At 38.8% G+C, this 26,465-nt stretch overlaps 1 protein-coding gene across 1 annotated transcript in view; it reads left to right on the forward strand.

The window, feature by feature from the left end:
• Positions 1 to 26,465, forward strand: part of ank2b (ankyrin 2b, neuronal) — a 127,837-nt gene that overhangs the window by 24,261 nt on the left and 77,111 nt on the right. Inside the window, exon 2 of the mRNA XM_055156129.1 lies at positions 15,584 to 15,685. Coding sequence (XP_055012104.1) covers positions 15,584 to 15,685 — 102 coding nt within the window. The remainder of the gene's footprint in view (positions 1 to 15,583; positions 15,686 to 26,465) is intronic.

The following is a 26,465-nucleotide window of genomic DNA, read 5'->3' on the forward strand; positions in this document are numbered from 1 at the left end:
TAGATATGTCATTGCTCTGCCTGGAATGTTCCACAGTGTGACATTAAACAGCTCCAGGTGGTTTTATAGACTCAAAAATATCTAGAAAAACAGATATTCTGACTGTGAGCAGGGTTGCTTTTCTAAAAAAAATAACAAATATTAAAAAAAAAAATCCTATAACTTAAATGTGAAAATGAAGCTACTGGCAACAGTGAAAACGGTGAGAGGACCAGGACTGAACCAGGACTGAACCAGGACTAAAACAGGACTAAAACTAAACCAGGGCTGAACCAGGACTGAGTGTGGAGATGGGTCCGGAGGTGCGCCCGCATAAACTGTCGCGTGATCACAGGAGAAAGGACCGGCGCAAAATCCACGCCCCACGGGGCAAAGTGCAGCCATTGCCCGATTGCGCTTTGCGGACACCCTGCTCCTCGGGCTCGTGGTTCTCCCTCTCGCTCTCAAGTTCAAGATTAGTCCTTGTTTAGTCCTGGTTTAGTCCGGGTTTAGACCTGGTGTAGTCTTGATTTAGACCTGGTTTAGACCTGGTTTAGTTCTGGTGTAGTCCTGGTTTAGACCTGGTGTATTTCTGGTTTAGACCTGGTGTAGTCCTGGTTTAGACCTGGTTTAGATCTGGTGTAGTCCTGGTTTAGACCTGGTGTATTTCTGGTTTAGACCTGGTGTAGTCCTGGTTTAGACCTGGTTTAGACCTGGTTTAGATCTGGTGTAGTCCTGGTTTAGATCTGGTGTAGTCCTGGTTTAGACCTGGTGTAGTCCTGGTTTAGACCTGGTTTAGTCCTGGTTTAGTCCTTGTTCAGTCCCGGTCCAGTCCCCGGTTCAGTCCTGGTTTAATCCTTTTTCAGTCCCTGTTCATTCCCAGTTCAGTTCTGGTGACTTATTCAATCCTCTACAGCTCAGGATCTTAGTGTATAACAACAAAAATAGCCAAAATCTTCAAAATTTTGCAAAGAAAATACACTGTTCCAACTATCACACGTTGAAAGATAAGTTGATTATTGTGACAGGCCTATTAACAACACATGTAATCAACACAAGCTGTACACATTTCTACTGGAAAAGCAAGGCCTATTTAGCGAGAGGGTGTTGTATGTCGTGGCTTCGTTAGTCTCCTGGGTGAAGACATTTCCAAAAGGTCATTTAAAAACATTCTGTATACAGTAGTTAACTATAGGTACCAAGAGAGGGGTGTACTGTAGCACGACTTAAAGAACTTTGGTGGCAGATTTTGAATTGTTTAATTGTGTAATCATATTTGCAGCATTTGGTATTTATATTTAGTGAAAACTGGATATTGAGTTTGTTCTAGAAATGCTCAAATAAAGGCAGAACCCACACTGATACAGATAATAATTGTATTTAGAATCTAGAACAATTGATCAACAATATTTTTAGGACGATATGCAAGGACGATTTGGTTTGAGATGACTTTAAACCCATCCACAAACCTGTTTTATTACGAAGTGTGTGTTCAAGACTTAGACACTTAGACTTAGACAAACTTTATTGATCCACAAGTGAAATTATTTGGACACAGTAGCTCACACATCACAATATAATATAATAATAAAGAGAAATTGATTAAAAAATATATAATTATGCAAATGTATATGTACAAGTCAAAAAACTAACAAGAAACATTAATCCTACTAACTTAATTATGTAAAGTTGCTGTAACATGTTCTTCTTTTTGAGTAATTTTAATTCATATTTTTTGAAGGAAAGGTATAAGTGAGAGTAACTTAAAAACATACAGTAGATGAGGTACAATTTAGTACATTGAAGTAATTAAGCACTAAGAATGATAAAGTCCTGTTATTTCTATTGTTTCAAATAGAGATGATTTAAAAGATGATTTTAGCTGTTATCAAAAGGTACAAGTAGCAAGACATCCAAGTTTTTAAGTTCTGAAAGATTGTGACTTTTTCAGTTCATCAACTTAAAATAATTTAGCGTCATTCCACATCAAATCTCCAAATGCCCCCAGCCGAACATCTCAGATTTGACTGAAAAAATTCTAGGAGGTTCACACACTTTCCAATAGGAAAATAGGAAGCTGTTTGTCATGAAATTATGGATGTTTTCTCTGCTTCTGAAAGTGCATTCATAGTCCATGAATTGTCTGCATGTATGTGAACACCACATTTTCAAAAAAATGAATTTTGCAAAAATAAGGCTGAACACCATCAAAATTTTAGATATGTTAAAAACAGACATCTAGTCTTTCTAAAACAGTCCATTTGATGTTGGTGGGTGCTGTTATTTATTTTTTCAATTTTCAACACTTAATGCCTTCTAGAGCGTTCATCACAGAGGGTCACTTTTAAAATCCATGTGTGGGAAAGTGTCTGTTCAATATCAAACATCTGTCTTTGAAAGTGCACTTTCCTGAGTCCTTCAAAGATGCCCTCAAATTTGAAGAGCACAAAGCACACGTGTAAAAGTCCATATTCTACAAGTACATTTGACAAATTTTAACCCTTGAAAATTTGAAGGACCGACCTTAAATAGTTTTTTAGATACAGCAATCTGAAAGTGGCTCCTCGGAAAACTAACACTAACTGCTCAAAACAGGTCAGGGCAGAGTTGACAAAATATTTCTTAAAGACAAAACTATAAGAAGTTGGGAGCTAAAATGTGTGACTTTTCCTATTGGAAAGTGTGTGAACCTCCTAGAATTTAGATTTTTTCAGTCAAATCTGAGGTGGTCGAGCAGGAATCTTGATACCTGAGTGTTACCGTTACCATTTTTAGCACTTGAATATATATTTGGAAAAGCCCATGAATTGCCAATTTCTAGCAAGACAAGTTCTGGAAGATTGTGACTGTTAAATTCAGCAGATTAAACTAACTGAGGTAACCGATTGCCTACATTTTTTTGAGGGCATGAATGAAGCTTAATTAGGCATTTGGAGTTCCACAGAGGCTCATGTTTGGCCCATTGAAATTGTAAACAGACAGAATTTCCAACTGTAGTTTTTTTTTTTTTTTTTTTTTTGCATACAACCCTGCTTTATCTTGACTTTTTGAATCGTCGTCTCTTGAATATTGATACCCGAGCGTTACCGTTAGCCCCTCCCCTGGCCTGTTTTGGCATGCTGGCCTTTGCCCACCTCCCTCCCCTGCTCTCCGCTTGCATATCTGGGCTGGTGGGTGTAAAAATAGCTGGGCAGGGGGGCGGTAGGTGGGGGGCGGGCTGGAGTTGTTGGTCAATGGTAGCCGAGTGGGAATAGTGGAAGCCCTGGCACAGTACCGAGTGTAGTGAGAGGACGGTCAGGCCAGGAGAGGTGCGCTTTGCTTCCCCTTGGATGTTTTTTTTTTTTTTTTTTAAGGGGGAGGGTAGAGGAAGTTCAGAGAGGAAAGGATTAGCCCGGTGATTAAAAGTACTTAGATTCATTACGGATGGGATAGACCTGGGGAACAGTATGGGGAACACCGCGATGTGTAAAGTCTGTGGCACGGACAAGGGCCTTAAAGCCGCTACGAGTCAAACCAACCTGGACCAGAATGCCTTCCCAGAGTTTTACTGTGAGGAGCACTTCCCACTACAGCCTCCTCAGATGCTGGTAAGACTCGTACAGACAGGTGCACAGTCACAGGCTGAGGGCACTTCGGACCACTGACCCACACGGGCTGCTTTTGACCGGTATAAAGTAAGAGATGGTGAACTTTGACATTTTGGAAATAGGTTTTTAAATTTACGGTTGTGCTGACCACTTCTATGAATAGCTTTGTCTGACTTGTTAACATCGCTTGAAGTAACATAAACCTGCTTTGGAAATGTTAATTTAAAGAGACAACGTTGTAAATATTATTTTTGTAGCATCATATTACTTTGAAGCATTATACTTTAAAGCAGACATGTCAAACTCAGGCCTGGGGACCAAATTTGGCCCATGATATAATTATATTTGGCCCGTGAGATCATATCAAATATGTATTAGAGCTGTCCACCGGCTACAGATAAGCTACAGATATATATACTTATTCATATATTTATTTCAAATTTTGTTACTGTTTTCTATTCTGCTTGTTCTGGATTCAGTGTTTAAGCAAAATTATTATTAAACTTTTATTTTAATAAGAAAGGTTTAACATTACATATCTCAAAAGAAGAGAAAACATGCAGATGTTGAAATTTTTCAATAAGTATTTAGTTTGGCCCACGACTTAGTCCCAGTTTTTAATTTTGGCCTCTGTGAATTTGAGTTTGACACCCCTGGTTTAAAGGGACGCTATTTTCTCATCTGTTATAATGTTGTTTCGTCATCAAAAACAGACCGGTAGTTGTGTTTTGTTTCATTCACACACATTTAACACAGAAATCCTGCAAATTTAGGCTGAGTTCTTCTCCCAAACAGAGGTAATGCAGTAAGTAGACAAACTAATAAACCAGGATTATTATTGTTATGTGTATTTTTATTGTTTATTTTTTATTTAATTAATCAACAGTGTCACAATGTCAAACTTAATTAGAAATGAATGAAAAGGAGCAGAAAGAAAAGTCGTCTTATGTTTTCTGTCCCCTTTTCCAGACAAAACATCAACACTGATAGTTACTTTAAAATCAGTACATTTCAGTTCATTATTAATCAACTGCAAACAGAAATCTTCACTATTATGCACAACAGCTTAGTTTCCTTTTTCATACATACATACTGCACTGGATTTTATGTGTTTTTAAAATGCCGTCATTGTACTTTTTGATTGATTCTTTTATATCTCTGTCAAGACTCTTTCATAAATTAACTCTTTCTAACTTTCACTTCATACCCTTGGTTCTGAATCTGGGTTTTTTAAACATGTAGGTTCCTTTTAAATTGTAGTGACAGTCTTTGAATATTTACTTAAAATGAAACAATGAATGAAACAAAACACAGAGTAATCTCAGTCATCTTCTAGCCTGATTCATCAGCCGGTTTCACTTTGTAAAAACCGTCTGACCTCGCAGCATTAGGATTCGTTCGCTCGACGGTAGGCGGGTACTTTGTAAAATTTAACCAGTCGCTGCTATTTGGTCGTGACGTATGTAATGCGCCGCCAACGGTGTTAACTGGTATATTAAGCTTTTCCCAAATCCCGTAGGAAGAAGGACAATAACGTCTTTCCCCTTGATAAAATTCACCAAACATTCTCTTTGTTCCGGCTTTAAATCCTCGATCTCGGGAATCGCTGACAACACAGAATATATGGCTCTTCACTGATTGGCTGGTGCCTGAACTCGCACTTCCGGGGTTTTTGCGAGTTGTCTAGTTTATTCTGATTCCTGACCTAGTCGCTGTAGAGAAATGAAATTGAGACTAGGTGACACCAGCCTGACTAGTCATCTTCAGCACCATTTGTCAAATTAAGATTCCCTACAAAACTTTTAAGAGGACCACCACCTTGGGCCTACAAGTGTTTTTTTTTTTCCAAACTATTGCAATTGTTCTTTTTGTTTGTTAAAAACACATATTAATTATAATTTGTTCACTTTGAGTAAACTTGTGCTTTTTGGGATATGTACCTAAAATAGACATAGCAGGATTTGTTGGAATATTCTTTGCTGCTTTTGTCTATTTTAATTTTCAATCCGTGGTGCTGCAATGGTGTTTACAACTTTTCGAGGTAACATTAACTTGTGATGCGTAGTCATGGCTGTGTTATTCCTGGAGCCTGTATATGACATAAAGACACAGTGACTCCTGATCGCTCGGTTTGTGTTGTATATTACCGTGTCGCCCGAGCCGTGCTGTCTGTCCACTCTCTCTCTCTCCCTTTAAAGGCCTGTGTGACATTCCTGCTCCTAAAGTGTCCCAGACAGAGCAGTGCGGACTCACGGGGCTAATTTGAAAGGCGGACTAATGACTCTAACAGCGTGCCCGGCCACTGTTGGGAGCACATGGCTAAAATATCAGTCACTTAAAATGCCACAGAGGCTTCCTCAAGTGACATGATCAGAGAGAGACGTTTTGTTTAGCTATTATTTTTAGAGGGTAATAATAAGTGGTTTGGGAGTTGTGCAGTGAGTGAGTAAAAAAGTGATTTAAAACGTGTCAGATCAGTGTTTCGTGTAATCGCAGATCTGTCTGGTTATTTCAGCCTAGTAATTAGAAACTTTTCTCTTAATTTTGTTCTGTTTTTGTATTTTTTTTAGCTTTTGTGCACATCTGCCCACGGACTAGGACTGGAAAGTAGCTCTTTGCTAAATCTGCAAAAAGTCTCTATTTATAAGATGAATGTTTGACTTAGACTTAGGCCCCGCCCACACTAGTATATATTCGAGTGTTTTTTGTTGTGGATGCAGTGTTCGTTCACATTAATCTGATGGAAAACGGCTCCAGAGACGGAACGATCTGGTGCTGCCAACTCTCGTGAATTCATCTGAGTACAGATCTGATCGGGCACTGTGTGGACGCCTGAAAACGCTGATACACTGTCGTAGGAGCTCTAGTTGCGTCCTTATTGGACCATGTCACTGTGACTGGCGCCTTCCTGATTCGCTGGGTTTGTGACATCGGTCAAGTGACTCTATTTTGGAAAACATTTTAAACAAACCATAAACAAACGGGAAACAGCAGAGCTAGAACTACTTACTACTTTCACGCTTTCCATCTTCCTCGGTTCGAAATCGGCTGCTGCAACTTCAGACACGGTGCTCCACTTCCTTGTTTTTACCGCCCATGTGACATTATGACAACGTGACGACAGTTTCGCGTTACAGTGCGGATCTTGTCTGGACGCAAATCTTTTTCGGTGATACAGTGACACGTTTCAGTGCAAATGTAACCTTAGACTTAGACAAACTTTATTGATCCACAAGGGAAATTATTTGGACACAGAAGCTCACTGAAACACAATATAATATAATAACAAAGAGTAAATAAATGGTAATGATAAGTTTGTACATGAAAACTAAAATTCCAGTTCCTTGTTCGTTTTTAGAACTTGAATATAAACATGAATGGTGTATTAGAGTGTAATGGCCTTTAAAAGAAAAATATATTTTAAAATACAAATGATTTGGTATAAGCTTAACGAGCCCATATTACTCTATTTTCTGATCTCTGTTATTAAGTTGTTGCATCACAAACAGACCTGGAGTTGTGTTTTGTTTCATTCACACACATTTGACACACACACTCTGCATATTTTGTAGGGCTGGGTATCATTAAAGAAGTTACCGATATCATAAATACCTAGATACGGTGCACTTTCGATTCAATATGATATATTTTAAATCGATTTGATACAGTTCAATAAAAAAATAAAGGCTAAATCATGGCTGTTATACTAAAAGTCCTTGTTAAACCACTTCTTGTGCAAAGTTAATAGTTAAAACATCAAAACTGTAAAAATGTCAAATGTGTCGCATAAATGAGTTTCCTTCCTCTAAACAAACAACAAAACTGTAGCTGTAACAAAATAATTTAGTAAAATACACCAAAAATACTATATCGATACAGCAGCTCCCGATATCGATACTGTATCATCACATTAAACAATACGATATATCAATATTTTTATGTTTTTGCACATCCCTAATATTTAGGCTGTGTTCTTCTCTCAGACCTCCACCTTGTGATGTCATGTGGTGATACAGGAAGTGCTCCACTGTGTTTTTAAACTCCATACACCTTCACTAGAATCATTTGGATGATTTCAGCCCTGGAATTGCCGATCTCTACTGAACTAAAAGTAAAAGGTAGCTCTTAACTTCAAAAAACAAAGTGGAACAGAGCATTTTGTGCTTGTTTTGAGATTTTAAAATAACACAGGATTACGCAGACATATGTTCAGGTATGTTTTGATGAGGCAACAGCATTATAACGTGGCTTAAAGCTTGTGAGAGTCCATTTTGTTTAATAAATCACCTTTGACTGTAAAACGTCAGTAAATAGAATAGCTAAAGTAATTGACTGCTGATGTTTGGGCACGACAATGACCCCGTGACATCAAAAGACAAACGATGAAAGTACAGTGAATCGTGAAAAATATTAAATTGAAATCGTTATAAGAAGTCTTCACCAAGCAACAATATTTATCCATTTAATTTGTGACGAAATGGAGTGTGTTTAAACAGGATAACATTCTTTCAGTATACACAGGCGTCAATCACATAAACCTTTTTTATGCAGCTAATTGAATCTTGCCAGGCTCTTTCTTCTCCAGAGTGTCTTGTTCGAGGAGATGAGTGCTGCTTTATCCACTAATACACAGATGGCAAACCAAAGGAGCTTTTAATATCAAAGCCTCACACAACACAAGCTGCACCGATGGGAAAAGTGCTTCGCTGTAGTAAACACACATATTTCCTCATCTGATTAACACGAAAAAAATGCAGAAAATACCTGCAGCAGCCCACAAGTATAATATTGTTGGAATATTTAAAGTACACCTCTTATGCAAAATGGGCTTTTTAGAGTTTTTAATTATGTTATAGTTGTTTTCCTTTTCTCATTTACTCACCTAAAGTTGTATTTGGAGTTATTCTTGTGTGTTTGAGCAGTCTGAAAAAAGTTTATTCAAGACACTATATCACCGATCGACCCCTGGTTTTGCTACAAACCCCCCCTCCCATACACATCTCTAAACCAGGATTAAACCAGGTCTAAAACCAGGACTAAACTAGGTTTAAACCAGGTCTAAAACCAGGACTAAACTAGGATTTAACCAGGATTTAACCAGGCCAAAAACAGGTCTAAAACAGGTCTAAAACAAGTGTAAACTAGGTCTAAAACCAGGACTAAACCAGAAATAAAACCAGGATTAAAATAGGACTAGACCAGGAATAAACCAGGAAATAACCAGCACTAAACCAGGAAATAACCAGCAATAAAACAGGATTTAACCAGGACTAAACCAGGTATAAACCAGGTCTAAAACAAGGACTAAACCAGGAATAAAACAGGACTAACCAGACCTAAACCAGAATTTAACCAGGACTAAAACCAGGACTAAAACAGAATTAAACCAGGACTAAACCAGGTCTAATCCAGGACTAAACCAGGACTAAACTAGGACAAAAACTAAGACTAAACCAGGACTAAATCAGGAATAAAACTGGACTAAAACAGAACTAAACCAGGTCTAAAACCAGGACTAAACCAGAATAAAACCAGGACTAAAACTGGACTAAACCTGGACTAAACCTGGACTAAACCAGGATTTAACCAGGTCTAAACCAAGTCTAAACCAGATCTAAAACCAGGACTAAACCAGGTCTAAACCAGGACTAAACCAGGTCTAAACCAGGACTAAACCAGGTCTAAACCAGGACTAAACCAGGAATAAAACCAGGACTAAGCCAGAACTAAAACAGAACTAAACCAGGACTAAACTAGGACTAAACCAGGAATAAACCAGGACTAAACCAAGCCTAGTATAAACTGTATATTCTGCTGTGATATGATGTTGTGAACTGTAAGTGCTCTTGCATGTCGGCTGTTTGTTTACAGTTGTTTACGCCCATGCGACTTCATATTCCTCAGATAATTACAGTGTTGTAGCTGCAAGTCCATTTTATTTTCTCTTTTTACTATAGTGTTAGACTCATGTGCTTTTTTTGTCTTAAGCAAACGTGTTACTGAAATCTATATTTATATTTAACGTGCAAACACCGTCCTTTTGTTTCTTCGGATGCTCCTGGAGCTCTGAAGCCCAAACTCCCGTCGTCATGGTGACCTCCGGTGGGCAGTGCTCGTCTCCGTGGTAACAGGGAGGGGCGAGGATGCTCCCGGCTTCATCCCTGTTACCGACTGAGTGTGTTTTGTATTATTGATGGAGTTAAGACTTTCTAAATGAATGTTTGATGTAACGTGTCGGCGGAGGAGCTTCAGGCTCGCGCTTTGTCACGGCTGGCAGCTTTGATTACGTCTGAGAATCATGCTGCCGTCTAGACACATACACAATCGTTAAAGCTACCCCAGCCGTTATATTAGCGTGAATTCACATTAGTAATAATCGTATTTTAGTAAACAGCATCATTCCTTGTGAGTTATGTGTCCCTCTTCCCTCTGACTCTCTCTAGTTACTTTACTTTGCACTATATGTATTGATTTTGGCTAAATTCAATATATTTCCAAACTGAGTGCTCCCAGAGGCCTTTTCTTTACCCAATTGTTGTGATTTTTCTGTGTGATTTATGTCTTAATAGTTGGATTTTTGTGATCTTGAAGCTTTTAAGTTTTAACTAAGCTGCAATAGCCACTGGAGTCAGCATCTTCAGAACTGTTTGGAGAAGAAGATGATTAGTTGTTGTAAAATATTCCTTCTATTTCTTGACATATCATACCAATTTCAGTCTTGATTATCGTCTTACAAACTTTGCACATAACTAGGGATGAACCGGTTCCATACTGGTACCAGATATCGGTGCTGACACAGAAAAAATAACTGGATTAACTGGATATCGACTTCCAAATATTGTTTCAGCATTTTCCTGGTCATAGTCGGCTCAGAAAGTCTCATAATGTTGAGAAATGAAGTTTTATTTACAGTATACAAAACAGTTCTGTAGTTACTTGAGAGATGTGTGCAAAATATTGAAATATTGATATATCGTATTGTTTAATGTGCTGATACATTACTGATATCGTGGGCTGCTGTATCCATAGTATTTTTTGGTATATTTTACTACTTTATTTTGTTACAAAGCTACAGTTTTGCTGCTTGTTTAGAGGAAGGAAACTCATTTATGCAGCACATTTGACCTTTTCACTGTTTTGATCATTAAAATGTTTGTGCTTCATATGAACTTTGCACAAGAAGTGGTTTAATTTTAAGACTTTTAGTATCACAGCCATGATTTAGCCTTTATTTTTTATTGAACTGTAGCGAATCGATTTGAAATATATCGTATTGAACCGAAAGTGCACTGTATGGAGTAGGGGTGTAATGATATCCAAGTCTCACGATACGATATCCTCACAGTACGATATTTATTGCAATAATGTGGGAAAACTCACGATATATTGGGGAGTCTCACGATTAGGGATGTAACAATATCCAAATCTCTCGGTACGATATTTTCACAATATACATCTCACGGTACGATATTTGTTGTGATATTTTGTGGAGGCTAACAAAACTGTTAATACGCTACTTTTTACTTTTTCCTCTTAAAATGCCTTGACAAGACTTAATGCAAAGACCTAAGACTTAAAAGTGCTGAGAACTGTTATTTCTTCTTGTAGTCTACACTGAAATGGAGCAAAGGATCATGGTCTATGTAGTTTTTTTTAACTATTGCTGCACCATAACTTTTAATTTAAGCAAACAGACTTGTAATTTGATATATTGTGATGATCCACGATGTTATTATGAAAACTTTGATGATATTTCAGTTATTGTTACATCCCTTGTATCAAGATATGTATCGTATCGTCAACTTCTTAATGATACCCAGCCCTAACCATAACATATTTGGGTCAGTTTTGTTTTAGGCCTATTTTATTTTTTTGTTGAAAGGAATTAAATACAGTTCCGGTCTCTGCACTGGTACCGGTTGATATCGGGTGTCAGCAGATACTTGAAGCTTTAGAATCGAAACCGAAAAAGCTGAATTGGTGCATCATTACACTTATAGGAATACCAGATGTCCGTATTTAACCAGGACAGTCCCCGTTCTGAGCCCTGTGTACCCAAACATTGATTTGTTCCAGTTTTATACAAGAAATGTCCCAGGTGTCCCTATTTTTAACCAATCTGATCCCTGCCAACAGTAGAGAGAGCCATAAAATTGTCATTTGTTTAGGTAAAACACAGAAAAGCTGCTTAAAAGTGATCAAAACATAGAGAAAATGTGACTATACTGACTCACATATTAGTCATGAGTGGTTTCTGCATAACAATTATCCTTAATTACTCATTTCTTGTTTCACAATTTTATTAATCACCAAAAAAACGGGGATGTCCCAGTTTTTTATTTTGAAATTCTGGTCACCCTATACACCCATACTTTAAAAAAATGACTAATCTTTCCCAACTGAAGAAGCTTTATTTCTCGATGAGGCATTTACAACCAAACCAAGTGACGAAGCCGTAAACCTCTTTCGAGTTGTAGTTATGAAACCGTCTCTGCAGGACAGTTCCGGGCACAATTCATCCTTTCTGTCAAAGTGCTCTCCATTGAACGCCACACTCGTCTGACAGCAGCGATGGTGGCCGCGGCGTCGCTATGGTAACGGAGCAGGAAGGCGATTAGGAGCAGGTCGTGTAAAATGTGACTGAGGGAACGCGAGGATACCGTCGGACACAGAGGCGGTAGTAATGAGGGCTTTGTGCACAAGTGAGACAATCGTAATATGACGTGTGGACGTGTGGGGGGGACTTTTGTGGCAGGTTAATCTCAGAGAAATATACAGAGATTTGAGATATGAAGTCATAAATCAAACGATAAAATAGGCCATGTTTTTTTGACCATACAAAGCAAAAAGTGGAGGGCTCAAATTGGCTCTCACAGAATCAATTTTAACATTTTCACAGGGTTTATATGAGTCCAGTCTGTTAATTTAAGTTAATTTAACATTTTTGGAAGTGTTAATTAAGTAATACTGGACCAAAGTTCATGTTTAACCCTGAAATCAAGACTTATATTAATGTTTTGAGGGTTTCATTCAAGGTTTTCATTCCGCACTCTTCTCTCTAATTTATGTCTCTCTTTTTTAATTTAAATCTTTATGATTATTTATGTTTTGATTTGTTTTTATTGTGATTTTAATGTATTTCTTATTCTGTAAAGCACTTTGAATTACTTTGTGTACGAATTGTGCTATACAAATAAACTTGCCTTGCCTTGCCTGAACGGATAACACTTTGTAGGGTCATCCTGATTTAGAATAAGCAACATACTGAGGGGTTTCATTTTTACACTTTATTTTAGTTAATTTAAGATGAAATTATGCACAAAACTGCAAACTTCTCTTGCAGAAGTGAGAAATTAACACTAGGGGAAGCTGAATTAACACTTGGAGAAGTTTAATTAACACTAATTGAGGTTGAATTGACACTAGGAGAAGTAGAATTAACACTAGGGGAAGTTGAATTAACACTAGGGAAAGTTGAATTAACACTAAAGGAAGTTGAATTAACACTGAGGGATGTTGAATTAACACTTGGGGAAGTTGAATTAACACTGAGGGACATTGAATTTACAGTAGGAGAAGTTGAATTAACACTAGGAGAAGTTTAATTAACACTAGGGGACTTTGTATTAACTCTAGGAGAAGTTGAATTAACATTAGGGGACATTGAATTAACACTGAGGGAAGTTGAATTAACACTTGGGGAAGTTGAATTAACTTCAACTTCAGTCAACTCTGGCAAATAACCCGAACCCCCATTTAACTTTCAAATAGTTAAATAACACGTTTTGTGTTAAAAACAACTCTGAAATATTTCACCCTGAAATTTTAACCCTCCAGTTGTTGCTGTGTAGCGATGCATTAGACAAAACATTATAAACAAGTAAACAAAACACCCGTGGATCAAGCCCATTAACTGCTGAGTCACAACAAGTAAATATTGATACACTAACTTGTCTAATCAAAACTGCTTTGTGCTTTCATATGTGAGTGTTTGGATGCAGAAATAATAGCAAGTGAAGTTATTGTAAGTAGGCGATTGTTTCAGAAATGGAAAAACAATATGCATATGACTCATTTTCATATCTGACCTCTGCTCGGTGCGATGAAGCTATTACTTGGTTTTCCCCGACCAGCTGCCTTCCACCGGTCCGTAAACTTACCAGAGCTTAGATTCAGCCTTAGAGGAAAATGCTGATTCACTCTGCTCTGCTCTTCTCACTTCTCTGAGCTGGGCCCGATCCAACTGCATCTGTCAGCAGCATCCTCCAACGGGACGTGTCCTTCAAAGAGCCACTGCCCAACATACACACAGCGTTCAAAGGGCCCATATTATGATATTTTCGGATCTATGTTGTCAAAATATACCTGGAGTTTTGTTTTGTTTCATTCTCACATGTTTAGTTTAACACACAAATCCTGTATTTTTTTTTTCTACTGTGTTTTTAAACTCCATACATCTTCACTAGAATCATTTGGATGATTTCAGCCCTGGAATTGACCTTTTTCACAATAGCTGGAAGCAGAGGCGGTGCTACCATTAGGCAAAAGTGGACGGCTGTTTAGGGCCCCCAAACCTGGAGGGGCCCCCAGCCAATTGCCCTTAAGTGCCACTAATGGTCGAGGCCTCAGAGCACTTTTAAACAATAATCATCAGAAAAATAATAATAATCATAAGTAAGGGATGTAAACAAAAATACAACTGTACTAGCAAAAAAATAAAACTAATTTCACTTCTGGTTATCTAGCAAAGTTTTTAGTAATATTGCTCCACCTCCTCTGAAGGAGTTTGTGAAAAGAAATTCAAATCACACAACAAGAGCAGCTCTAGAGGCGACTGCTCTGTGCCATTTAGGAAAATTGCTTTCGGACAGTTTTCTTTTGTTTATCGAGCAGCTCAAACATGGAAAACAGAGCAGCTCATGTACAAGAACTTTCAACACTGGCAACATTTTCTAAAGCTTTAAAACAGTGGTTGTTCAATGGAGGAATATGTCATAATGTCTAACCAAATGACATTTTCTTTTAGACTGAGGAGTTGTTGGTTTAACTCTTGGTTTAACTCTTTGAACTTCAAATGAACTGTTTGAAATGAATTTGTGTGAATGTATAGTGAGTGTGATATTTGTATAGTGAGTGTGCTGGTTTTATGTACTTTTGTGTGATTGTGCTGTCTCTTTACAAATAAATAAATAAGAAGAAGAATCTAGTAGGCTACTGAACAAATAAGACAAGTTTCCAATCCACCATAATTCAAATAAATAGAGATGTGCATGTCTCAAGAACAATGAGGAAAAATAGACAATAAATATATTAACGAAACAAAACAAAATAATGCATTATAGTAAAGGCCTCAAACTCAAGTTCACCTGGGGCCCCCAAATTGCTAACAACGCCACTGAGCGAAAGTCCTCCCCAGTAAGGTTGCAGAACTTCCGGTTAATGCTTTTCTGTGGTGAAATGTCTTGGTCGCCTTTACGTTTTCGTCTTTCTTACCTTGATAGTTGTGGATAAGTTCTTCATGGACAGAATATGTACTTTGTCGACCTTGTTTATGAAGCTGGTGGAAAATACGCCAGACTTTTCCACGGACATTTCGCCGTAGAAAAGCATTAACCTGAAGTTCCTTAACCGTACTTGTGAAAAAAGCCTATTGCATTTTGAGCTTTGGAGATGTAGACAGATTAATAACAGACAGACAGATTAATAGTTAGTGCAGAATTACTCAAACACGTGTGAATGAAATTTGTTTTTAAGAAGCTAACAACATTGTGACATGGCTTAAAGCTCCCAAGAGTCCATTTTCTCTAATATCGGAGTCATTTAGGAATTGCTTTTGAGATGCCAGTTGACAATGTTATATGATAATTTTACTATTACCTAACTAATAACTCAGTGCTATTTTGTTTGAAACTAATTTACTCTGAGTCATTGTATTGTATGTTGTAATCGGCTTGTGTAACAGTATAATAACTTAATGACTAATAATAATAATGTGTTTTATTTTATCTTTTTTGCAGTCGGACAGTAACACGAGTTTCCTGCGAGCGGCCAGAGCGGGGAATATCGACAAGGTTTTGGAATTCCTGAAAGGCGGAGTGGACATCGGCACATGCAATCAGGTATGGAACTCGACTACTCACAAATCTCAGCGTTCTTGCAATCAACTCTCTGATTAAATGGAAGTGTGTAAGACATTTTGGGTAGTTGTTGACAGCCTCATCAAAAACTCATTACAGCGGGACTAAACACCTCAAAATCTGCTCACGTTTCTTCACATTTCAAATAGAGCTGGGAAACTGGGAGGATTGAAGAAGAGAGTGAGGGGAGGGAGTATCCACACTTCAAACTCCACCCCTGCAGCCAGAAGCATTTATCTGTATCAGGGCAGTTTTGTGTGATGTCACCAAGCACTTAAAATCGCAGTGGTCATTGGAGCCAGAACACACCCATTTTTACAATTTTTTACCACAAAATTTCACATATTTCCAGTGCGCAATGAAATTCCCCCCAAAAAAGCTCTATTAACAGTAGATAATGTGATTTAAACATCACGTAGACAGTTTATTAGTGAAGAAAGATCATCTAGTGCCGAGGTCTTCAACAGCGGGGTTTCTTCTTGGCTACATGTGAAGAGCTCCACTTTTACGCACAGCAAAATTTTATGTTATAGCCGTGTGAATAAAAGTCCGGAGCCGGGGATGCAGTTTAGGTATTTATTTATTTATTTATTTATTTAACATGAATGGACAAGTTTGGGAAAGGAAAGTGACCAGAAAAACAAGAAACAAACTACAGGACAGCACGACACAGGTAGCAATGTTTTTAAATCCAGCGTGGCCGCCCTAACACACAATTAATAAAAAAAATCTCAGACTTTGGTCCAGTCTCATTCACTCTCACACGCAAACTATTTAAAAACCCACCATTATCCTTGGACAAACGCACTGCCAACTTCCCCTTAAATTGGTACCAGCCGCTACATTAAGTTCTGCACTTACTACCGCGCATCGGGAAGGGGTCAGGCAACTTCATTCCTCAGGCGTACTAACCGGGGTCCGCACTCCACAGTCGCCTCCTCTCTGTCCACAAAGCGACCAGGAGAGGAAGAGGAGTCGTGTCTTTCCTCCTCAGATCATAGTGACTTGAAAAGTAACGTGTCCCATATCAAACTCTTGTCCGTGCACGTTGTGGCTCCTCTCTCGTTTTGTCAGATCATTAAAAAAAGTCACACTTTAAGCCCATTTTCTCTGAGTTATCTTTGGTCAGACTCAGCTTTATTTCTGTCATGGAACAAGTTGAGGCTTAAACTGGAGATGGAGCTAGTTTCAGCTCAGAATTTCAGGATAAGGCTGGACTTGTTAAGCGACTTTGATGAAATACCCCCTTAGTATTGAATGTACAATAGCAGAGTAGCAGTTTATACATGACACTAGGCCCGATTTAATATAAAACACTATTGTATGCCATATATATAGTAGTGGGTCCCTGCTCCATCAGTTTGAGGGTCCCTGGTCTGAAAAATGTTAAAGACCTCTAATTTAGTGTTTAGTTTCACTTTAACTGCAATATTTTTAACCACAATTTTAGACAATAAGTGGGCGTGTTAGTTGTGGCAGCTGCTGTAGCAGTAGTAACAATATCAGTTGTAATTTGGCGCTTGAAAATAAGTAAAGTTCTCCACTGTAGCCATTTTTGGGGCAACAGTAACTCAGTTGGTAGTGGAGTGTTTGACGGTTCTAATCCCGCTCTCGACTTAAACATCACTGGTTGAGTGCTCGGAGCCACTGAGCCACAGGTTGAAGGTGTGATTCTAGCTCCCATAGATGAATATTGTTGTCTCCTTGGGCAAGACACTCGCCCCCAGGTTCTGCATACATTGGTGTACGAGTGTGTGAATGGATGCGTGGTTGATTAGGGTGACCAGATGTCCCTATTTCCCCGGGACAGCCCCAGTTTTGAGCTCTGTGACCCCTGCACCAGTGGAGAAAACATTGATTTATCTCAGTTTTATATTAGAAATGTCCCTGGTGTCCCTATTTTTGACCTATTTGATCCCTGCCAACAGTAAAGAGAGGTATACAATGTCATTTGTTTAGGCAAAATACAGAAAAGACACTTAAAAATGACCAAAACACAAAGAAAATGTGACTATACTGACACGTATTAGTCATGAATGGACTGAGTGTAGAGCAGTTTTCCTTATATTACGTACTTGATTCACAATTTTATTATCACCAACCACCACAAACCAGGAGTGTACCAGTTTTTACTTTGAAAATCTTGATGTAAAAGTGCTTTGGATGCATTGAAGGTGGAAAAGCTCTAAAAATATGACCAAGGATGACAATTTTTACATTATGTTATACAGTTTGTCCATAACATTATTGTTGCTTTTTAGCATTTAGCTTAAAACCAGTTGCTAAAGTCTACCCAGTCACTAAACATATTTACCAAAACTACCTTGCACAACGTATAGCGCCAAATTCCTCGTGTGGCCATGTTATTGTATTTACCAACAGTGACAGGCGGCTTATAGGATGACTGTGCATTTGTGTAGCTGCGCGCTTGTGTCTTTATTTAGAGCTAGCCATTATCTGTCTCCTCTAAGCTCATTAGCATTCCAGCCTCAGAGGTGAAGGGCCCGTCCCAACACTCTGCAGTCAACACAAGTCATATGCCCTGCCTAATGCTGTATGGACTAAACCACCAAAGCAAACAGTCGTATTTTCTGGTCTGCTTCACATTTGATTCATTATTGCTCATTAAATATAGAGTGACCAGACATTTCTATTTACCCGGGACAGTCCCAGTTGTCCCCTGTCCCAGCAGATTTATCCAAAACCAGTGATTTGTTGAAGTTTTATGCAAGAAATGTCCCAGGTGTCCCTGTACATGCATCACGAATTTCGGACTTCCAGTCATCGCGCAGTGCAGGATCTCGTTTGTTAAGCGAGAGGTACAGAAGACAAACAGGCCGAGCTCGCATTTTCTTGTTCTTGTGGTTTTACAGCAGCATCACGTCTTGGTCTCTTTGCAGTGGAAGGTGTTTCTTGGTGAACAGCTGGTGCCTTTCGCTTTGGCGTTGACTTTTTAAATTCGTAACCAAAGTCGAGCGAGGGATCTGGATTTTACTTTGTTGGTGCTCCACATACAAAATGTTCGCTGCAAACTCAGGATGATTTCTTAGGCAGCCAAAGGTTACATTTTTGGTCCTTCCTGTGTATCAATATTGCTTATTGTCTTCACCTTTCACTATTTTTCAATTCCATTGGGAAGGGAAACGAACAAAGGGAACGAAGGTTTGCAGTCACACAGATCTGATTCCCTTTTGCAGTTATGGAGTTCGCAAACTTCCAAAGCCCATTTCTTGAACCTTTTTTCTGCTGTTAGGACATCCAGCAACCACACAATTACGATGTCCGGATCCCAAAACTAAAATATGACAATATCAGAACCAGAAACAAAAGTGATATGGTTCAGAAGACTAGAAAAGATCAGCTTTGACAAATAGATCCCACTGGGAAATCAAACATGGCGGTTTGATGCTCACTTTTTCGGAAAATCCTTCCCTTGTGATGCATGTATTTTAACCACCTTGATATCCACCAACAGTAAAGACTGGAACATATTGTCATTTGTTTAGCTAAAATACAGAAAACTGAGCTTGAAAATGACCATAAGAAAAAAAACCCGCACCATCAGAAGTCCCTCAGATTATGATTATGACTCACAAAGTAAATTACAAAAAGACAATGTTACGCTGTCTTTTCACAATTTTATTTTTACCAATCATCCCAACCTGGGTGTGTCCCACTTTTTAATTCTGAAAATCTCATCAATGTAATTAAATAAACTACATTTTCTAGTATTTTGACACATTGTGCAATAAAGGACAATATTGTTATGTTTAATGTTTACGTTACCATATCTTTGGCTTTTTTTGTCCTAACAACATGAAAATTGGCACTGCACACACCCGTCCCATTAGGATGACACCCTCTGAATTTGAGATCGATCAGATGAGTGGTTCGAGAGTTATGTGTGGAACAGACAAACATACAAACACACAGACAGACGTTCCTTGAATTAATGGACAGATGTTAAGTTTTTATCTGTAGGTGGTTGAATTATTAACATCTACAGTATGATTCGTTATTGCCTTTCTTTACTGCAGTAGGCTCCATTGTGTGTAATGTTTCTATTAACATATTGCAAATAATTCATTGTTTAAGACTAAAATATGACTTTTTGTTTTAATAACTTACAATATACATATACATTTTACCTGTTATTAAAAGTACAATAGTAGATAATGGGATTCTAAGTACAATCGTCTCTTCTCCTTCACTCCCACACCATCTCAGACCATATGGACATCAGGCTAAATCGTTGTGTTGTGTGGGTAGAAAATGTATTTTTAATGAACACCAAATAGCCAGTCTTTTGTCACTGCTCACTGTTAGTCATTACAGGAACAATAACGAGATAATGGAAATTCGAGCTTTGGTTAGGGTCAGAGGTCACACACTCAACGTTTTATTAAAGTTGTGGTAATTTCCTAGTCTGATTTGTCAGCCAGATTCACTTTGTAGAAACCTTCTGACCTTGCAGCATTAGGATTCTTTCGCTTGACGGTAGGCAGATACTTTTTTCATTTAACCAATCGCTGCTATTTGGTCCTGACGTATGTAATGCACCACTAACAGGGATAACTGGTATATGAAGCTTTTCCCAAATCCCGTAGGAAGAAGGGCAATAACGTCTTTCCCCTGATGTGTTTTGTGTTGTATTTAGTTTAATTCACACATTTGAGTAATCCTGCATTGTTAGTATGTCTACATCGAAATGCTCTGTTCTATCTTGTGATGTCATGTAGTGGTAGTTTTATAATTCACAGCTTCTTTTTAACTTTTGTTTCTGTGCTGCACAAAAACACAGTAATAACAACAGTAATAATATAATGATAAAATCAATGCTCAGATTTAATCATACTAGTTTTACTGATGATTTGAATCATGCTCCCAATGTCCACATCGTTGGTTGAGCGGTCAGATCCACTGACCCACCGGTTTGTGGTGCGATTCCAGCTCCCACAAATGAATGCTGTCATTGTGTCCTTAGGCAAGACACTTAGCCCACCTCGCCCCTAGTGTCCGCGTATACTGGTGTACCATTAGTTTATACATGGAAGGATTGATCCAAAATAGAGGTCTGCCCGGGACAGAATTTTCAGTCCTGCTCTTGCTCGCGCCTGAAAAGAACTGTGATTTTCATTCCCGCTCCCGCCTAGCCTGATTCATCAGCCGGTTTCACTTCGTAGAAACTGTCTGACCTTGCAGTGTTAGAATTCGTTCACTCGACGGTAGGCAGATACTTTTTTATTTAACTGATTGCTGCTATTTGGTCATGACGTATGTAATGCGCCGTTAATGAGGCTAACTGCTATATTAAGCTTTTCCCAAATCCCGTAGGAAGAAGGGCAATAACGTCTTTCCCCCTGATTAAATTCACCAAACATTCTCTTTGTTCCGGCTTTAAATCCTCGATCTCGGGAATCAGAATGTATGGCTCTTCGCTGATTGGCTGGTGCCTTGACTCGCACTTCCGGGGTTCTTGCAAACCGTCTAGTGTATTCTGATTTCTGACCTAGTCGCTGGAGAGAAATGAAATTGAGTGGAGGCTAGTAATTCCATCGAAGTTGTGAAATCAAATCTTGTCCTTCAAAGGTCCTATATTACACAAAACGGATTTTATGAGCTTTTAGTCACAAGGTGGAACAGAGAACTCAGTCTAAATATGCGGGTTTTGTGTGTTAAACATGTGTGAATGAAACAAAACACAACTCCAGGTTTGTTTGTGATGAGGAAACAACCTCATAACTTCAGAAAATAGTGAATTTAAGGGCCCTTTAAAACTGGCAAGCAGAGATTTTGTTTGGTTGTGGATGTCATATTGATACCACTAAAAGACGATGCACATTAATCTTTGTCACGTATTCTTTATAGGACAAAGTATAAATTATATATAGTTTTACAGCAGAGGAGGCTCAGAGGAATAGGCTGTAGTAGTTCCATTACTGTGATGGAGTACACGTAACCCACTGACCTACTGCTGACAGAAGCTGGGGAACCTTCTGCCAGAGCTGCTTCTCACTGATATTTGTGATGAACCTCGTAGGAGCAGAAAAACCACCACTACCACAGCTACAGCATCGCTCATGTTTGACACAACCTGTAGGTCACATGACTACACAGAGAGAGCAACAAATGAGCTGTCGAGAAATGTCTTTAACTATTTATGAATATACACACAGGACCTGGATATATCCACTGTGCAATGTACTTTAAGTGCATTTAAAGGAACAGTTTAGAATTTCGGACATAGGGCCTCATTTCCTAGTGAGCCAGAGTGTTGGAGACGTGTGGAGACACTTTTTTAAATATTCCATCCAGTCTTTGTATTTGCAGAGGTCGCTGGTGCTAGACTAGTGTATGTCAATGGTCATAGTAATCCTGCCACTAAAAACAGTCTTACCCACTCCACAAAACACCCAAAGCAAATCTATTATTACACCAGACTGTCGATGTAAATGTCTGTGTTGATAGAATAATTTTAGAAGTAAAACCAACCTTGCATTTGAAGGATTTATGTCTGAGCAGCAGCAGTGAGTTGTACTTCCTGATAGAAAGTTTGGCAGCGGCGGACTGATATATGAGAAAATAGTCCCTCAACACGTTACGATTCATATGAGAAAATGTTGTTTTTGTTTACATCCAGCTTTTCTGCACGAGCGCAGTGGCTGGTAGGCAAAAAGTCAGTCGGACCGCTCATTAGTGTTGACAGTTGCGTTGCGTAAGTCTGCCATGAGATAACTCGTCTTATTTTGAAGTAGATTTTGCATTTAATTGTTTTGACATGACTTCATCATCTTACTCTAAGTCACTGAATGTTGAGGATCAAAAACGTTACTTTGAAAAGTTAAAACTCGCCGATAACTGTTGACAATGTTGACTTTTTGCCTACTGAAATGGCTGATGTAATGTCATTATGTTTTCTTGTAAGTGATGCAAGGTTAGTTTTATTTCAAACATTATTCTATCAACACAGACATTTACATCGACAGTCTGGTGTAATAATAGATTTGCTTCGGGTGTTTTGTGGAGTGGGTGCACTAACCTAGCACCAACGACCTCTGCAAATACAAGGACTGGATGGAATATATAAATAAGTCTCCACACGTCTCCAACACTCGTCCTATGTCCAAAATTCTGAACTGTCCCTTTAATGTTTTTGTAGAGACAAAACAGTTGTAGAGGAATTGAAAGCTCTTTGCATTTTAGGATGCATTCACACTTTCTGGTTTTGTCCTGGAGTCCAGTTCAGTCCTGACAGAGACTTGGTTTGGTCCTGTTCTAGTGCTGAATTATTGCTAACTGGCTAAACAATGTTGAAGTTGTAGACAAGTGAGAAAGCAGTTTTGGGCGAACTTGTGCTTAAATTATGGTTTCAGTATTATTCTTTATTCATTTCATTTTCAAAGTGTACTGTCTATTACTGCCTCTCACTGATAAGACACTAATATGACAATTTATTACGGGTAAAAGTAGAATTCACTTGGATATGTGTAAATGTCACATCAACGGTGACATTATAAAAGTTCAAGCTATTCTTACATTATCAGTTTGCACGATGACAATATTACAGCAAGAGGGTTTACTGTACTGTTTTTATTATTATACCTCATTTAAAGGGATGATGAGTTATTTCAACCTAGGATCCTTTGCACCATGACATTACACCTGTAGTTGACTCAACTGCTGCTGGGTAATAGGTTGGGTGTAATTGATGACCAAATTGGGAGAAATTGGGATATAATCTGAGGCAAATTGATGATAAAGGAAATGTGGGAACATAGTAGCCTGACTCGTCAGCCGGTTTCACTTCGTGGAAACCTTCTGACCTCGCAGTATTAGGATTTGTTCGCTCAACAGTAGGCGGGTACTTTTTTATTTTTTCCAAAATCCCGTAGGAAGATGGGCAATAACGTCTTTCCCCTTGATAAAATTCACCAAACATTCTCTTTGTTCCGGCTTTAAATCCTTTAAATCTCGGGAATCGTTGCCAACACAGAATGTATGTCTCTTCTCTGATTGGCTGGTGCCCGAACTTGCACTTCCAGGGTTTTAGCGAACCGTCTAATGTATTCCGATTCCTGACCTAGTCACTGGAGAGAAATGAAACTGAGGTCTAATTTTGTAAAGAAAAAATGAGACAGAAATGAGGGAACATAGACACGCTCCCTTTCATTGTGTAATTTGCATGTTCTCCCCGTGCCCAGTTTCTCCTGCCACGAAAACCATGCACAGTAGACTCCCCCGCTAGGCCTGAAAATGAGAATCCAAATCTCAGACTTCATCTTGGTTTAATAAAGTCCACTCTGAATTAAAACACATGCTGTGAATACACTTAGTTAGGCCCTAAATAAAACAGTATCTCCTTTATGGACTCGCACAGATGGAGATTTGTGATTTGATGTTGATCTTGTTATTAAAACGTAATTGTTAATAATTGTGGTTGTGCTAAGACGTGTGCCTAATGTGTGTGTTTTAATAACAGCGCTCCATCTGCATTGCATTCTAATGACTGCCAGAGAGGCTAATGCTAATGCTGATGGTCTCTTGCCCGGCGGAGGTCTGACAGAATGAGGGGACAGGTTATGGATCGGTCTGAGTACAGTGATGAATGAGTCCCTGGAGGTTACATGCAAAACTAGGGGTGACTTATATTAATGCGGCGTATTATAGATTGAAATATGTGCGTATGCGGTGCGTGTAAGATAAAAAAGATGGACGTAGTATTTCAGTTTTGTATTCCGGCGGTGTGCTGGGATGCTGCAGAGCTCTTCTAAAAGTAAACACTGTTGCCGTGGTGACCAGCAGCTCTGTCCTATGGGTGCAATATTTGGTTGAAGTGTAGTTCGTCTTTGTAGCATAAATAGTTTGCTTTAGGCCAAATGCGGCACAATGAAGCAATGCAAATTCATGAATAATTTGTTTTTGTGTGTATTTTATTCATAGGAAATCGACTTATTCATCCTACATACTGTATTTTAACTGTACAATATCAGCTTTTACAGTTTTTATTTCATTTTTGACATGACAACTAAAGCTATGTTGTTATGTTATGAGGAGTGACCTAAAATCCAGTGCATCCAGGTGAAACGTCTCTTCCCATATTCAGTTCTTTCTGCATATTTCATAGACGTGCCTCTCTTGATAGATGGCTATATAAGAATGGAGCGTCACTATTTTTAGAGCAGAATACTACTCTGTGATTGGACGAAGCTTACCTTTCAAGTTCGCAGATGTAAATGCAAATGTAAACATGCATATTCGTAATCATTTTAATGTGCATCTTTGTTTGGAATGGCATACTTCTGTTTGAGTAAAACCTACAATTGTTGAACCATTTAGTCTTGCAAAAGTATTTTTTGTTTGTGTGTGCAAGGAGAAGTACTTTCTCTGCATTCTATTTATCATGCATCTATTTGTTATTATGTGTGCTCTGGATATTTGTCTTTGATCCAAGCCATAGGACATAAATGGACATAGCTGACCCACTAGCCCAGTGTTTCCTAAAGACTGTGTCCCTCAGGTGGGTCGCAAGAGATTTTTTTTGGGTCGCCTTGGGTCGTCATGATCTGCATGTAGGTCTGCAATTGAAATGTTGAAAAATTGAAATGTTAAGACATGTTGGTTTAATTGAATGTTGAAATGGAAATGGACTTCATTTAATGTCCAAATAGGCGACTTATGGATCCTTTGATTGCTGGTTAAATTATTGTTTTTCATTGTTTAAAACTTGAGTAATACTAATTGTTTAGAGAGACACGATCACTCAGTCAAAGCGAGGTTAGTTAATTAATATTTGGGGGGATCGCTGTATTCAGGCCAAATTCGCGGGGTCTTATTGGAACCGGGCGTTTTTTTGAAATTATTGCCAAAGAAATGGCCGATGGTCCTGGCTCCAATGTCAATGAAAAATAAAGATCCTGCGAGTCAAATACAAGGAGGCTAAAGATGCGGCCGTGGATGTGTAACCTGTCCATTTTCCAAATAACTGGACTGTATTTTGGGAGACAAGCCCAGCGTTTAGGCAACTTCCATTAACACTGAGCATGCTCGCTGTGTGTGATGTCGTCGTTTCCTCCAATGCACATGCGGGACACTTTTGGGGCATTTAAAGTTTACACTGGAGATCACATACAAGTTGCATTTAATTGGAAATGTGAACAACCTCTCAAAAAAACTGTATTTCACAAAAAATTGAGCATTAAGCCTTGCAGAGCTTTATTTGACTGGAGCCGAGCGCTTTGGGTGACCTCACACTCCCTCAGTCCACTTTTTTGTACAGTTGATTGTCCAAGCCCAGCAGGAGCCCTGGCTCTCGCTCTCTCTCCTCCGTCACTGGTGCAGGTGCAGTGCTTGCTCAGGTGTACAGTTTACATCACACCGCACCCATGGGAGACAGACCGGTGGGGGAGAAAAGGAGAGAGAGATAGAGACAGAGAGGGGAGAGACGCTGGAGAGACTCTACATGTGGTCATGCTTTTTTCTAATTATGGAAACTGAGAAAATGACTCAGCCACTCGTTCTGTGCAGCACCAAACTCTGAATTTTGGCTGGTTTTATCAAGTTGTTTAAGGCCAGGAGTGAGCTGGGAGTCTTTGTGCAGCTGAATTAATGCTGTGACTTATCTTCCCTTAACAACCCTTTCCACCGTTCATGTCACAACCTCAGACAAACAAACTGGTACATGGCTCGCATTCTACATTTAAACACTGTAAAAGCAGAAATTGTGTATGAAAAACATGTTACAGAATGAAGAAGAGGACATACT

The sequence above is a fragment of the Boleophthalmus pectinirostris genome, unplaced genomic scaffold, assembly GCF_026225935.1.
Source record: "Boleophthalmus pectinirostris isolate CB_2022bp ecotype Guang Dong unplaced genomic scaffold, ASM2622593v1 HiC_scaffold_20, whole genome shotgun sequence".
NCBI classification, from domain to species: Eukaryota; Metazoa; Chordata; class Actinopteri; order Gobiiformes; family Gobiidae; genus Boleophthalmus; species Boleophthalmus pectinirostris.